This window comes from Mus caroli, unplaced genomic scaffold, assembly GCF_978045245.1.
Source record: "Mus caroli unplaced genomic scaffold, Mus_caroli_1 scaffold_1, whole genome shotgun sequence".
In the NCBI taxonomy this organism is placed as follows: Eukaryota; Metazoa; Chordata; class Mammalia; order Rodentia; family Muridae; genus Mus; species Mus caroli.
In genome coordinates this window covers 154,451,014-154,467,465 of record NW_028227256.1, presented here as the reverse complement: position 1 = coordinate 154,467,465, position 16,452 = coordinate 154,451,014, and the positions used below count along the sequence as shown (strand labels likewise).

Here is a 16,452-nt window from a genome sequence, read left to right as displayed (position 1 = left end):
TCATTGTAGAGGTAGAGGTAAAAATCTCAAAATCTCGCCGGGCGTGGTGGCGCACGCCTTTAATCCCAGCACTTGGGAGGCAGAGGCAGGCGGATTTCTGAGTTTGAGGCCAGCCTGGTCTACAGAGTGAGTTCCAGGACAGCCAAGGCTACACAGAGAAACCCTGTCTTGAAAAACCAAAAAACCGCAAAATCTCTTTCTTCCCTCCCCCTCCCTCCCTTCTTCCCTCCCTTCTTCCTCCCTTCCTCCTCCTTTCCTCCTGCCTTCCTTCTTTCCTTCCTTCCTTCCTTCATGTGGTTTTTTGAGGCACAAAAGACCCTTTGTAGCCACCTAGTCTTGGATCTCAAGCGTGGCCTTGAACTCACTGTTCAAGCCATAGCCTCAGGAGTGTTGGGATTAAAGGATGAGCCAGCATCACTCCTGCCAATAGAGTGAGTTGTTTTTAAAAAGTTTAAGAAATGATATGGTAAAGCTACTTTTATGGCTGTGAAATGGTATAAGATGGATAAAATTATACCTCTCACATAATTATTTTAAGTATATACAAAGTAGGAAAAACTTGAAATTGTGTTCTTAGAGGAAGAAGCCTGGTGTGAAAGTGCTTTTTTATTTGTCGATTAATTAATTTATTTAATATATATAAGTACATTGTAGCTATCTTCAGACACACTGGAAGAGGGCATCGGATCCCATTACAGATGGTTGTGAGCCACCATGTGGTTGCTGGGAATTGAACTCAGGACCTCTGGAAGAGCAGTCAGTGAGTTCTCTTAACCACTGAGCCATCTCTCCAGCCCGAAGGTGCATATTCTTATTGGTGCTCCCAGCACCAGGTGGCTGAGGTGAGGGGAGCAGAAGTTAGAAGCCTGCCTGTTTGTAAACCCTGTTTGCAGTTGGACCCTCTGTCTCCCTGGGGACATTTGGCTTTAATAGTTATCATTGGCATCTAGTGGAGAGAGGCAATATGTACTGCCGAGCAGCCTACAATTGGAAACAGAGTCCTCAGCAAAGAATTAACCAGTTGCACGTGCTAGAGCTGCGGCGAGGTGAGGTGAGAAACCCCGAGGAAGTCAGCTGATCATCTGACTCCGGTCCTTACCATGCCTGTGCTGAGGGTGTTCATTGGCAGAACAAGTCACAGAGCAAAGCCTCTGCAGAGATTGTGTCTCAGGGGTGTGTGTGTGTGTGTGTGTGTGTGTGTGTGTGTGTGATGTACGTCTGAGACTTGGAGTGGTTTCCTATCTTGTGAGAAGTCAGCCCTCGTGCAGGCAGTTCCCCAGCCTTGTCCAACTGAGGCCTGTCAGTACAGCTTCGTTTTAAACTATGGGCTGGGGTGTAATTTTGGTTTTGAAATAATTAGTGACTGTTTAAAACATGAAATTTGTATTTAAGACTGATGAGTCAAAAGGGCCTCTTTGGTCAGGTTTTTGCTGGTATTTCTTAATAGGCCAAGACCTCCATTCCCAGATCAGATACTTCAGTTGTTTTATATGGTAATACTTGGGTCTTCGTAGTTTTTTTCTTTTTCATATAAGAGCTACAAATTTTATTTTTAACTGATCTTTAAAAACAGAAACCTTTACCTATTTGTTGAGGTATCCTGGTATTTCAGTAATATACACACTGTGTAAATCTAGTTCTCTCATTTCTTTGTGGTAAAAATACCCAAACTTCTTTGCTCTAGCTGTTTGAAATATTTATTGTCTTTTACCGATTTAAAAGAGCAAGGTAGAGGTGAGAGGAAGATTCGGGACCACGGATGACGTGGTTGAGGTTGAGGTCCTGAGACCTCAGGCTCTGCTTCTGGGATAGTCACTCCCGGGAGTTTGTGAAGTCAGTTTGATGGGGACCTTAGACAGAGCTTGCTGCTACTGCAGACTGGCCTGTAGCTGCTCCCTGAGGCTGGGGTTGCTTGGTGTGCGTGTGGAATAGTGTATCCACTCTTGCTTTGTGTCCTCTTCTTTTCTGTCACATTATAGCTTGTTTGCCCCTAGACCTTGCTCTAGACCAGGAGTGGCAGACTCTCTGTAAAGGTGCAGTGCTGTTGTGGAGCTCAAAGACTCCTCAGTGGCCTGTGCGTGAGAGCACAGAGGGCTGTGCATGGTGACTGGTCCACTGAGGCTTCCTGCAAAACTGCAACAGGCTTAGGCCTGTCACTTCCGGTTCTCTCATCAGCACTTCCTCTTTGCTGGTGAGTATTTGGGGCTGGTTCCCCTGAGGTGGACAATTGCAAATGGAAAAAAAATGGTTTCTTTTACTGTGCTCATTCTTATTGATAGCATGAACTTTAAGGAGCAGAATGATAAAACAGCCTTAGCCTCTTCATTTCTCACACAGCCCACATGCAGACAGCAAATTCTGGCACATTTACCTTTGGAAATAGTCTTGGAGTTAGGCTTTCCCGTCCACACTTGGAGAAAGGCAGTGAGCTGTCTGCTTTCTCTGCTTTTAACTTATCAGTCGTGTATGTTGCTTAAATACTTTCCAAAATAAAATACTATGACTTACTTTTCTCCCTCTAGTTATTCCCATCACTCAGGATACAATTCTTGACTATAGCTGTATATCCATGAACATAAGGATTTTTTAAAATATGTATTCAGTAGCCCCCGCCCCCTTTTTTTTAAAGGTACTGGACTGTCTGGGTGCCTGGGGCTTTTCTCCTGATGTTTCAGTTAGGATGTGCTTTCTCAGAGAAGAGCATCTAATTCTATAGCAGGAGCCTCACAGCAGCCCACTAAGTCTGCCTGCCGAGTGGGTCTTTTTTGTACATATATGCACCCTCCTTTCTCTCTCTCCAAAGAATTGTACATGCCATTTTATCCATTCTTAAGGCTTTGTAAAAAGTTTTTCCTGGTGGGTGATAGAGAACGAAAAAGGAGTCCTAAGCCTGGTGGAGGAGAAGATTTGTTGTAGATGGAGGCAGACATCTTGGAGGGTCCAGCGTGTGCAAGACCCTGAACTGAGCCATGTGGAGAGAGCAGAATCAGGAGACTCAGAGGCCGAAAGGGGGAAGGGGTGTAAGGCCTGGCACAGCCAGAATGGCTGGGTTATCTAGGGAAGGGGAAGGGAGAAGGGCAGCCCAGCCTCTGGGCTGCATTAGTTTAGGGTAGGGGCGGGTTTGCAGCTGGGAGGACTCTGTCACAGGAAGGGATTGAGGGATACAGGAGAACCTCATAGCCAGTGTCTGCCTTGATATGCTAATAGGCACTCCATTTAGCCTTCTGTGCCAGGTTTGAGACGGAACCCTGGGGTGGCCCCTTCGCATAAATTTATACTCTGCATGTCTCTGCATGGATTCTACTTGCTAAGACTCATCTAAGATGTAAGATTTTTCTGTGAATATCCTGACATTTTCTCTTTGGCAGGCAAATCTGAAGGAGTTTAGCAAATGAAGTGTGACAGAGAAGTCTTCCTTTGGTGGGAGGTGAAGATGAGAAGTGGAACTTTCTAGAGACTGTTTGTTGAGAGTTCCTTCCCCTAGGCCCTGCAACCCCACCTTACTGTTTGTATGTTAGTAGTTACCTTAGAGGGCTCTTAGAACCAATAAAGGACAGTATTCCAGTGTCCAAAACACTTCACTGTTTACGCAGTAAACTGTCTTTTCTTGGTTATAACAAGACCAGGAAGTTGTTCAGGAGTAAGTCATCATCAGAGAGCCGGTTCTCAGCGCCCGGTAAAGGCAGTCTAGAGCTTCATCTCAAAAACCACAGCCATCCAATGTGTTTGTAGTACTATCAAATTGAGGCTTAATTTACATTTTCCTAATGACTAACTTATATACACTGATATACACTTCGTGTGTGTGAGTGTGTGTGTGTGCGCGCGCACACATGTCTGTGTGTTTGTGCAAGTTCATGCATGTGCTTATGTAGTATGTGGAGGCCAGGTATCTTCCTCACTTTCTTCCCTAATTCTTAAAGACAGGAGCTCTCACTGCCCTGGAACTCATTGACTGGCTGGTGAACTCCAGAAATCTGCTTCTCTCTGCCCTTCCAGCGCTTGTGTTAGCAGCATGCCTGAGGGCTTTTGTGTGGATGTCAGAGATCAGGACTTAGGTCCTCATACTTGTGTGACAAGCCTTTTACCCACTGAACCATCTACTCAGCTCTAGGAGGAATCCCTCTGCTAATTAATTTAATGTGTGCGTGTGCGCGTGTGCACGAGCGTTCATGCTCACGCTATAAATTATATAAGCATAGTAATTCCTTCCCAAGTATTATTAGTTACCAAAGTCTGCAGATCTTCAAGTACTCTACTTTAAATTGTGTAGTAGCTGGGCATGATGGTATAGGCAGACCTATAATCTCAGGTTAGAAAGTAGAGGTGAGAAGATTGTAAATTCAAGGTCAGCCTGGCATCATGGGAAGGCTATCAAGAAAAAAAGTTACAGTATTTTCATATAGCCTGTGCAGATCTTCCTAAGATCTAGGTTATTTACAATATGTAGCCCAATATAAATGCTGTATAAAGTAGTGACAGTGTATTGTTTAGGGAATGATAAAAATATGCATGTCCAATGCAATTTTTCCTCACATTTTATAGCTGGTTGAATCTGGATCCATAGAAGCCACATATATTTTGCAAACCAGTCACTTCTACCCCTCCTCCTTTCCTTCCTTTTTTGAGATAGGGTTTCATACTTGAGCTTATTATATAGCCAAGACTAGCTCTTGTCTCCCGACCCTGTTCCTTACATACTAGGATCATAGGCATGTGCCAACACACCCAATCTGATAATCTCAAATCGGTGGAAAGCTTTAGCTATAGCCCAGTGGTAGAGTGCTGGCCTTGCATACCCGATGATACAGGTCCACTCTCAGTACTGCCAAGAAACAAGCACCCACCCTTAGTTTGTGGGATGCTTAGCACTAGAGAATGCCGTGTTCATTTGGCTGGTTAGATACTAGTGTAGTAGATCTCTAGCTTTCTTGTACTGAGGCTTGTGGTTTTCACCATTCTGTGAGTGACCAGGAGGGTGTAACACTTAATAATTTATCATTTATGCTGAGCAGAGATTTGAACCCAGTCTATTACCCAGTAAAGCACATTCCAGTATGATTTATTAATATGTTATTCTGTGTAGTAACCTTTGTTGGAGATAATTCATAGTGACTGGAAAGAAATCTAGAAGTATGTGTCATTTCAGACTTCTTAGAATTATTAACTGTTTGTAAGACTAAAAAGAAAATTATACCTTAGTGTTTTGTGTGCCATTATAGTGTTTTCAAAGGTGGGGTCTTTCGAGGTGTTTTGGGACAGATCCCTCATAGTGTCAAGGGTTTGTTATACTTGAAGTTATAAAGGTATTCATTTGTAGGAATGACAGACAGGGTTCTTAGTCTCTTTGTCTGTATATTTTAACTTTCTAAGTCAGATTTTCGAGCTTGTCAGTTAGCAGTGCATTTATAAGAACTCATCCATACTGGGGGGGCAGGATAAAGTCCAGGCCTCATCTCTGTGACAGACCGTGCTCACCCTTTATATCCGTTTCTCCACACTCAGTCCTCATACTTCAAATTTCTTTCTTGAATTTTGCTCACTGTTACATTCACACTATTTTCATTGTTCTAATAAAAAGAGGTTTTTTTTGCCTCTCTTCGCCTTTGTTTATACTATTAATTGTATTGTTTGTTCTTGTAATGAACTGCCACCAAGAGAGAGAGAGACAGAGAGACAGAGACAGACAGACAATTTATCTCCTGCCACTCTGTCATTTTCACAGCAGTTGAGCATATGAGAAAGGATAAGAAAGATGGTCTGGCTATGAAGAAAGTGCCAAGGATAAGCAAGCAGATGTACAGTTAGAACCCACCCATCTCTGGTTAACCCATTATAGATGAGCACACATGAGCTCAGCATTGGGTTGGTGCTCTGGCACATAAATCTGAGAAATGGAATGAAGCAGCGGGTTCGCAGATATGCTTTTCTCTTTTCTCTCTTTCCCTTCCTTTCATCTTAACACATTTCATCAGTTTACAGCAAGGTTTTGTAGCTAAGATTCTCCATGGGAACAGGAGAAGGGTTGAGGAGCATGCTAGGTATGAGGGGTATCAAAACATGGAAAGATCTGGGATTTGAAATACAACCCCAGTTGAGATCTTTAAAATACCTTTACCTTTTCAGTAATATTCATCTCTGTTATTCTTCCCTTTAGCTTCAGGCAAAAATACTTGTCTATCTGTAACTCAGTCCAGAAAAGCCATTCTTGAGTACATTCCGGCTGTCTGTTCATGTTGCTGACTGAACAAGTGACCTATATCGCCACCTATCGGTAAAGCTGTACTTTCTACTAGACATGTAGCTTGCTTAGATAACTGAATTTTTCAAGGTGGAGAGTTTTGTAATTCAGGAGAATTTAATTTCCTTTTATATATTTGGAAATAGTTTCAAACTATAAGTGAAATTATAAGAATAGCATACCAGGATTCTCCACAGAAACAACCAAGAAGATACACACACACACACACAGAGACGTGTGTGTATATATATATCCCTTTAGAATAATTGTGTATATATTTTAATAGATTTTTATAGATAATGAAAAGCTCTTTTAATACATTTTGTACATATATGCACAACATGTATACATGTGCACACATTAAGGAGTTGGCCCTGTAGTCAGAGAGACTGAGAAGTCCCAAGGCACATTCACAGTTGGCAAGCGGGAGACCTAGGAGAGCTGATAGTAATCAGCTTTCCTCCCATGCCAGTGTGTTCCCTCATGACCTCACAGCAGCACACTTTGCTAGACTGTAAATCTACTTAGGATTCAATTGGGTTGTTTTCATGCTTTGATTGCTAGTATTATATAAGCATGCTTAAAAAAACCCTCAAGTACATAGTATTGTGAGTTAAGTGGACTTCTAAGAGCCAGTCTTGAGTACAGAGTCTGACCAGAATGTATAAACTCCCAGCAAAACTACATAGTGAAACAATGTTTAGAGCACATTTATGTATAGTTAACCTATGTGCATGTTTTGGTATAGTAGAGGCTAGAGTTCTTTTTTAAAATTTATTTCTTTTATTTTTTGAGATTATAATTGTATTATTTCCCCTTCCTTTTCCTCCCTCCTATATAGCCGTTCTTAATCTTTTCATATTTATGGCTTTTTTTTCAGTAATAATTGATATATATTTACATAATATTACATATAAATTATACAAACACACAAATGCAAACTGCTCAGTCTATATACTCTTTAAAAGAATATTTTGGTATTTTAAATTACAAATATGGGGGGGGGAGTTGTATTTATGGGCATGTGCCCCATGCTAGTGATGAATTACTGTGCCACCATGCTGGTGATTGGACTAGTGTGCCCCCATGCTGGCAATGGTCCAGCATTCCAATGTTTTGCCTTGAGTACCATGTACTTCAGCTCAGGTACTAGATGGCTACAGGGTAGAAGAAGCACTTTGTTGCTGTCTTTATCCCCTCCCTTCTAGTTTAATATGCTGACTTAGTTTTGAAAACCTCCTTTCTCAGACTTCTTAAATGTATGCCTTAAGCATTTAGAAACAAATATAAAGTATAAATAGATGTTTTAACTCAAACAATCATTTAGTGAGTGAGTAAGGCTTCCTGGAAGGTGGTTTATTTAGTTGTTCTGACATGACACTCTAAACATGTAGTAGATTCACTTAACATTACCAGCGTTTCCCCCTTTTGCTTCTTGGGTGGTGTGTGAAATTGCTAACCCTGTCATTATGCTTGGCTTCAAGCAATGGGAGTCTGTCCAGACCTCACTCTCTCACAGTTTCAGGGTGTGCTCATGTCCATGAGAACTATCACCATTGTTTGAAATTCTAGCTACTCTCAGATTTAGACTTAAGTATAGCTTATATTTTTTACATTTCATGCCAAGGATAAGCGACCTTTTAGTCTTGAACTGAGAATACATTTTATATATTTGAATACGCTGATAACATGGTTAATTTATAGATACTAAGTATCCTTAGAAGATTTGAAACACTTCAAAGTAGGAAACTTTTAAAGTTATTCAACTGGTGTCATCTGCATAAATATTCCAAAATTTGAGAAACTCTGAAATTTGAACCATTTCTAGTCCTCAAGCATTAGAGCTGAGGGAGGTTCAGCCGGCACTTAGACGTCAGTTGTCAACATTAGGTAGGGGTTAGCACTCTGAAGGTATGGATGGATCATCGGTAAAGCAGCCGTTTAGAACTGCACAGGTATACAGCATACTGAAGATGTAGTGTTTTTATTAAATATGTAAACTCATCTCCTTTTTCCCTAAGAAAATAATTTGCCAGTAAAACATTCTTGGTTAGACCTGTAACTGAAGCTCCGTATTCCCTGTTTTTACACCGTTTTATCATTTTATTTGACTCTTAAGCAAGGAGGGCAGTGTGAATTATTCATGGATTCAGGGAGATTACATTTTTTTTTTTCTTTTTGATGTTATCTGTTAGAGACTGTGTTTTCTGTGTGACCAAGAATTCTGAGTTAGGTGGAGTGATAATGTATGAAGAAGGCTGAAGTCAAACGGCTAGAGTGTGAACGTGCGTGGTTTGTAGAAAAAACATCTAAAGGAGGGTCCTGAAGAGAAGAGGTTTGAGAACATTGATGGGAAAGGACCTGAATGCCAGTTTTGTCTTAAAGACAGGTAATAGTTTCCTAGGATGATTTCCTTACAGAAACTGTTGGTGATTCCCAGTTCCTGTCTCTGCTAGCCTACATGTCTCTGCTTGACTGTTGAGACTTGTACAGTCCTGCTGCTTCGAGCCTGCCCAGAGCTCATCAGAGATTCTTCATGTGTGGCAGGCCAGGCTTCCGTGTCGCATCTTTTCTTAATAATGCCTTTTAAATTTGCGTGTTTGTATTGTTTCTACTATTTCATCATGGTTTTGATTTCCTTTTACTCTTCAGCTTGTCTCTCTTTTATCACCTTAGAGTCCTACTTTTATAGAAATCACCTGATTCTTGAAACTGAATCACAATACAGTAGTTTCTTTGTTTTTCTTGCTCTTTTCATTGCTAGCCATATTTTAAGTTTGATCAGAGTAGGAACAAACTTTTAGGTTCCCCTTCATCTGTCCTTTTTTTCTCCCTCTCTTCAGGCTGTCCATCTCAACATTGTAAACAAGTTGTTCGCCCTCTTTAAAGTGGTTTTGGATAACCATTTGCTGTATTCTTGCCTGGGGAAGCCAGTTTCTTTCTTTCTCTTTCTCTTTCTCTTTCTCTTTCTCTTTCTCTTTCTCTTTCTCTTTCTCTTTCTCTTTCTCTTTCTCTTTCTCTTTCTCTTTCTCTTTCTCTTTCTCTTTCTCTTTCTCTTTCTCTTTCTCTTTCTCTTTCTCTTTCTCTTTCTCTTTCTCTTTCTCTTTCTCTTTCTCTCTCTCTCTCTCTCTCTCTCTCTCTCTCTCTCTCTCTCTCTGTCTCTCATTCCTTAGTTGCCTTTAGCAGTTGTTTATGTAGAGCTGAGGCCTCCTGTGTTCCGCTCTCCCGTCACCTCAGAATGTCTATGTTTGTATTGGTGAGACTTGGAGTGTAGCTTCTGACATTTCCTAGGACACACATCTCACAAACAACTCCCTGATCCTCTGGCTCTTTCTGCCCCCTCTTCCACAAGTTCCTTGAGCTGGAGTTCTGTTGTAGATGTATCCAATGGGACGGGGCTCCACAACCTCTGCATTTTGATTGGTTGTCATATTCTGTAATGGTCTCCATTTGTTGCAAAGAGAAGTTTCCTTGATGCAAGATGAGGACTAAACCTCTCTGTAGGTATAAGGACAGATTGACTATCTAATACCAAGTGGTCAGCCCTGAAAACATACATGCAAGTTATATTAAACAGACTGAACAGGTTGCATTTGTGTATAGATATACATATATATCTATATAGTAAAAATAATGTAGAAAGAGGCCATCAGTTTGGAGGAGAGTAAGGAGGGGTGTGGAGGGTTTAAGGAGAGGAAAGGGAGGTGTGCATTTATATTTTCACAAAATAAATAATTAAAAAAATAGACTCCCTTGGAGGTTGATTGGGTATATTAAGGATAAATTGCATGGCCTCCTTGTAGAAAGTACCCCATAAATGTTAGCCTCATTGTTGTACATTATATTGTTGTAGCCAATGAATAAGATGTATGACCAGACTTTGCATGAAAACAGTTGCTTAGCCTTTCCTTATAAAAGCAGAATATTGTTCATGAAAAGGCTAGTAATAGGAGTTAATTATGAACTTCTAAAACTTTTTGGCAAAGCTCCAAAAATATTAGTGTCTTAATCATGGTTAAAATAATTATTTCTTCTCTGAAGTTTTCTTCCAGTTGTTATAAACTTAAACAGGAAATAGTTTTTCATGTTTTTTTATTCTCTGAAGTATTTTGTGGTGCACCAATCCCTTGAAAATGTTTTTGTGGTTCCCCACACCCCTACCCCTGCCCAGTTGAGAACAAAACTCAAGGCAAGAGCTCTACCACTACGCTCTTGCCAGTGACCCCCAACCCTGTTCTCTCTCTCTTCAAAAATGTTTGTTTGTAGTTGTGTGTGCATGTGTGTGTGTAGTGGGGAGTGGTATGTGCATGTGAGTGCAGATGATGGACCATGGCAGCTGTAGGGGAGGTGTGGGCGCTGTTTATGGAGGGTGCTGGGCAAGAGCAGTGTGGGCTCCTAACTGCTGGGCCCGCTCCTTAGCTGGGCTAGGTTTCTAAGCTGATGCCTGTTTTCTCTGGGCACTTTGAAGCCCTTACTTTCTTTTTGCCGGTGATGTGAAATCTTCAGGGTTTTATTGTTGTTAGAAGTATTTTGCCTTTTAAATCCCTTTTAAAAGAATTACTTGCAGGTTTAAAGTAGTGCACGAAGAATACAGTTCTTTTTGTTTGTCCTGCTTAAGGGTGGCCCAGAGTATGAGTCCCTCCCATCTCCTGAGTTCTGGAAACTTCAGCCTGGGTCTTGAGCGCTTGCCTTGTTTCATCGGCTCTTTTGGATCTGCTCTCAGGGCATGTAGGGTTTACCCTGATTTTTACTTCTTACATGGTGTCTCCATTTGGACGGTGCTTTGTGTATTACCTTCCTGTTTATTTACCATGAATTCCCTCTTGAGTAGAGTTTGGTATGGTGCTTCTGTAGTGAATAGTAATTTTGTTTTAAACTCTTATTTCTCTTTAAGCCTTCCTTCTTTGAAAGCCACTGATTTTAATCCATCTGCTATGTCGGGTCTCTCTGGTAGTTTTGGTGAGAGGTAATCACAGTCACTGTTGCTCCCTGTTGTTTACAGTAGGTTGTGTGCTCATGGAGTGGCTGGTGCTTCTGTATTGAGTCTGTCAGTGAGGCTTTGCTTGACTGGTATATATCATGTATTCCATGCTCAGGTTTGATTCCACTGTCTGTTGAAGAACTACAACTGCTGTGAACTTTATTTTTAAGGCAGTGTCTTACTGTGTAGTCTTGCTGGCCTAGAGCTCTCTATGTAGACCAGGGTGACCTCAAAGTCACAGATATGCCTGGCATTGTGAACATATTTTAACGTGGATTTCTTATGTTGAGGGTCTTGGGCCATGATGGTAATGTATGTGTCTGGAATAGATTCTGTCTTCTGACCTCAACAGTAAGTCCAGGCCAACACAGTTAAGTTTATAGATCTGCCTGGTCAAGACACATTTTCCTCCTGAGCATCTTGCCACCGATGGGCCAGACTCTGACCTCTCTAGCTCTGCTTCAGATGGAGATGGGTGGGGTGGGGCTGGAAGGTGAGGGTGTAGGCCTTGGTTCTGTTTTTATTTTTTAGTGGCCTTGTCTTTTCTCTTCAGCTGGGAAGTAAAATTCAGACTCTTTTTCTAAGTTTCTCATGAAGCACAGCATGTTTTTAGATTATTTTGTCAACTATGTTACTAGAAATGGTCAAATGACTGAATCTTAACCTGTCGCTTTGTGGACTTGTATGTAATATTTAAATCCCATTTCCAATGTTTTTACCGCTTGTCTGGCTTGTGTATAATCCTGCCCTGTGCATGGTTGCTTTGTTCAGGCATCCACTCATTCTTTCAACAGGTATGTAGTAAGTAGATGACTAGATGAAATATATGTGTATGAATGCAAAGAGGAAGGATAATGTTTTAATTTTCTTTTAAAAATGTTATTCTTTAACATCAAGGAACTAAAAGACGATAAAAGATAAAATAAACAGTGTGAAAATGCCACTTTGTGGGGGATGTTAGGCAGGGAACCTTTTGTAACTCAGATATTTAGCAGAACCCATTCTTTTGAAATTTCTATCATAATAAATTGAACTTTTGTGACCTATAAATAGCATGGATAATCATATAGTACTGTACCAAAAGTGGTCCGATTCATAGATACTCAACATTTCAGTTGGTTACTGAATAGTATACATTTATTATTAAATACATGAAGCAGGGTGAGGCTGACAGTTAGTGGTGTTGAAGAATAAAAGCCAACAGTACAAACTGAAAGTTTTCTCTATAAACTTCAAACTAGAATAAACTGTGTAACTGCAGCTGGAGTAGAGATGGAGAGGCAACAGAAACTGAAACCTTGTTAGATTGAAGCCTAGAGGTTTCCCTAGTCAGAGCAACTGAAGCGTGACTTGATGAGTCAAGAAGTAACAGCATAGTGGTATCTGGCAAACTCAGCAATGACCTCTGGCGCTGGCAGTAAGTCTCTGTGTTCCCTAGTGGGAGTATTACAGGATAGTCCTCAACACAGAGAAGAGTGCACACATAGACTCAGGTGCTAAAGGAAATACAGTTTAGTTACACGCAGAGGCAAAAATGTGCAGCTGTGCACTCAGATCAGTCCATAGGGAACTTTTTTTGTCAGCTTTTATCCCTTGTTTGTTTATTAAGGGGAAAAAGAAAAATACTTTGTTTGGTATTGGAAGAACCCTTGAAAAGATGGTCACTTTGGAGGCTAAATGGTTGATTGGGTGCAGTTTAATGATCTAGTTTATGAACCAAAGCAAGAGTCTAAGACTGCATATTTCAAGGTTTTCTGTCTAAGGGCTGATATTGCTTATTTGAAAGAACCAGAAGACAGCCAAATAAATGTCTTCAGAAGTAGAAAAGAGAGTAAGTTGAGTTAGTGAACTTAACTAAGAAAATAGTTATTATGATATATGTAGTCATGAATGAGAGTGCCACTTCATATTCCTAGGAAAATGAAATAAACTACAATATATATCTGTTTTATTTAATTTGTCTTGAGATGCATATTTTTTTCAGTTTCCCACATAATGGATTTTAATATAACTCATGAAATATTTTAATGACAAAACAGACAAAAACAGGCTTACTGTGGATTTGTGGCCAGTTTAAGTTTTTGTTTTTGTTTTGTTGTTGTTGGTTTTTTTTTTTTTTTTTTTTTTTTTTTTTTGGTTTTTTTGAGACAGGGTTTCTCTGTGTAGCCCTGGCTGTCCTGGAACTCACTCTGTAAACTAGGCTAGCCTCGAACTCAGAAATCTGACTGCTTCTGCCTCCCGAGTGCTGGGATTAAAGGCGTGCGCCACCACGCCCGGCCTCAGTCTAAGTTCTGTAGTTAGTTTAAAACACACACACACACACACACACACACACACACACACACAGATTGAAAGCAAGCAAAAAAAAAAACCTTATTCAAGTGTATTGACGCTTATTTTTAGTCTGTATTACCTCTATTCAGTAAATAGTAATAAAATTTATATATCTAACATGTAGGTTAAAGATACAATCTTTTTTACAATTAAATAAAAATCTTTTTCTTAACACTAGGGGGCTCTCTAGATTTATGGATTCTTGTTCTATGTCACAGTGTAGGAAATCACTTGAAAACATTTTATTACAAAATGAGTGCTATTGCCAGAAAATATTAGATCACCTTAGGCTCTAGTAAGTTCTAGACCAGTCTGGTTTGCAGAGTAAGGTGCGGTTTCAAAACTACCCCCTTCTGTACCAGGAGTAAAGTTGAAAGCAGGTAAAGGAAACAAGATTGAATTGTATTAATGCATAATGCATTATAAAGCTGGGTTTTTAAATACTTACTTGTTTACGATTGGGTCTCACTGTGAAGCCGGGGCTGGCCTGGAACTTTCTGTGTAGCTTAGGCTGCTCTTGGGCTCCTAGGGTCCGGGTAACAGGTGTGGCTCACCGTACCCAGCACAAGCTGTTCTTTTAGAGAGCAAGCATCATCAGCCTCATCCTAGCAGTGGCCTGTGTGGTGCGATAGTGTGAGCTGGAAGGAAGTTTCGTGCTCTTTATTGCCATACTGACTCTGTAAATGGTTCCTAAATCCTATTAATTCAAATGTATTTAGTTTAGAAATTTAGCATGGCTTGAAAGTTGCTGTCAGCAGTTATCATTTTGGAGCTTTTGAAACCCCAGGAACATGTTTTGGTCTGTCTGAGGAACACTCACTCTTTCTGTGTAGGATTCTCATGACACTCACCAGATATACTCTGAGTGCCAGCAGTGTATTTAAACAGTTTTTGTCTTTTTTTCTTTATTTAGAAGACTATTACATTTAAACTTTATGTTCATTAAGTAGATAATGAAAACATCTGCACCCTCACTGCATTGCTACAGAGGCATATTTACCATATGCAAGTGCATCTTAGCTCAGTTTTCTTCAGCACAGCTCTGGGAAGTAGATACTCATTGTTGCACATTTTGTACATAAGGAGACAGTACAGAAAAGTTGACTTGTTGTGTTGGTATGCAGACTATAAGCAGTCTTGATTTCTTTGGGAGTTGGAGGGGAGTCTGTACTGGGAATTGAGCCTAGATCCTTAGACATACACATTCTACTACAGAGCTGGATCCCCAGCCTTCCCTCTCCCTCTAATAAGTTGTCTAGTCTGCCCTTGAGTTTGTGATCATCTTGCCTTAAGACCCCTGCCTAGCTGGGATTGCAGGCTTGCATCGCTAGGTCCAACAGAGCCTGAGCTTTGTAGAGAAAGGGTATAATAGACTTGGTAGAGTTTATACTTATTCTGTATGGTAAATAGTCTAGAATACCCAACTTACAGTTTCTTTTATGATAAAAATAGGTATTTAAATTTGGAAATGAACTTAAAGTCTGTTTTCCTGTTATTTTACGGAAAAGAAGAAATTATACTATGTTATTTAGGAAAGACAGTAAAATCAGTGAACACTGTGATTTTAAGGTAGAAAGGAAGAATGGTGTTAATGGAAAGAATGCCTGGCTAGCATCTTAGATGTCTTGAGTCACGGTTCTCTGTCCTCACCTGCCCGATGCTGCCCCAGAGGCTATTCTCTGTGCCAGGGAATAGCAGTGGCATTTTTTTTTGTCAGAGCGTGAGTACAGTATTTTCCCTTAACTCGTGTTTTCAGTGGGATAATGGATTGAGGGTATTCAACAAACCTTAATCCCTCCACACATATGGACACGTCTTGCATTGTTCTTTTGTACATGTCTTATATTTTTAAGTGTTAGTGGTGTCTTGGTAGGGGAATAATAAAGGCAAGTCTCTTCTGCATTGTTAACCTAGAGGTTGCATCTAAATCTGGGAAACTGAGCTGGGGGATGTATTACTTTGCCACATTTTAAATGCTTGTTATTTAGTTTAAACTAAAAATACTGTGCAGTCTAATTCTTTCCCTCACGGTATCACTTAGTGGGGAAAGTCATAGTTTTATTTCACCTATGAAGACTAATCGTAGCGAGTACTGGCACCATTGCAATCCTGATCCTTGGGACACAGTGACTTGGCTAAAATGAAGACCTCAGCACAATCACAGCCTCTCCCTAGTGCACCAGTGGCATGGTGGTTTTCTTGAACTTAGAAAGACACACATTTTAATTTCTTCTTTGTTTTTTTCCAACAGGAATGATGTATTTGTGGCCTTGGACATGAAGTAATCAGACCTCTGTTGCTGTTACTGTAGGCTCAGGGGCTGATGAGGAAAGCATGGACCTAATGAACGGGCAGGCAAGCAATGTTAATATCGCAGCCACTATTTCCGAGGTGAGATGTAACACCGTGTTGTAAAGTTTCTTACCTGTTTTCTAAATGTCTAAAGATTACGTTTGGTTACATTTTTACAATCAATGTGAGCAAAGGACTAGGCCACTTCTACAGCTTGTCTTCAACTACTCTTTCTTATTTATCAGACACAATAATAGATTTTATTGTTACGTCTTTGTACCTTGGTCATATTTGTTCCCCTCCCTCTTCACCCACTTGCTAGTTTCCTTCTCCTTACAAATAGTATTCTCAAATACTATTCTTCAGCTTTGAATACACACACACACACACACACACACACACACACACACACCTAGGTTCTCTGTATATGAGAAAGACATGCAGTGGGTTGTCTCTCCACCCATTGTACCTTCTCTTATGTTCTCCTCCCCCTAACTCCCTGTCTCTCTTGTTAAGGCAGGTTTCTCTGTGTAGAACTGGCTGTCCTGGAACTTGGTCTGTAGACCAGGCTGGTCTTGAACTCAAGATCCCCCTGCCTCTGCCT

The 16,452-nt window shown here is 40.6% G+C and overlaps 1 protein-coding gene across 5 annotated transcripts in view; it reads left to right on the top strand.

Moving 5' to 3' along the window:
* The window catches only part of Ralgps2 (Ral GEF with PH domain and SH3 binding motif 2), a 137,244-nt gene that overhangs the window by 15,440 nt on the left and 105,352 nt on the right, over window positions 1–16,452 (top strand). For all 5 annotated transcript variants that reach the window (XM_021173203.2, XM_021173192.2, XM_021173198.3 and 2 more), the window contains exon 2: window positions 15,808–15,947. In XM_021173203.2, coding sequence (XP_021028862.1) covers window positions 15,891–15,947 — 57 coding nt within the window. In that variant the 5' untranslated portion in view covers window positions 15,808–15,890. The remainder of the gene's footprint in view (window positions 1–15,807; window positions 15,948–16,452) is intronic.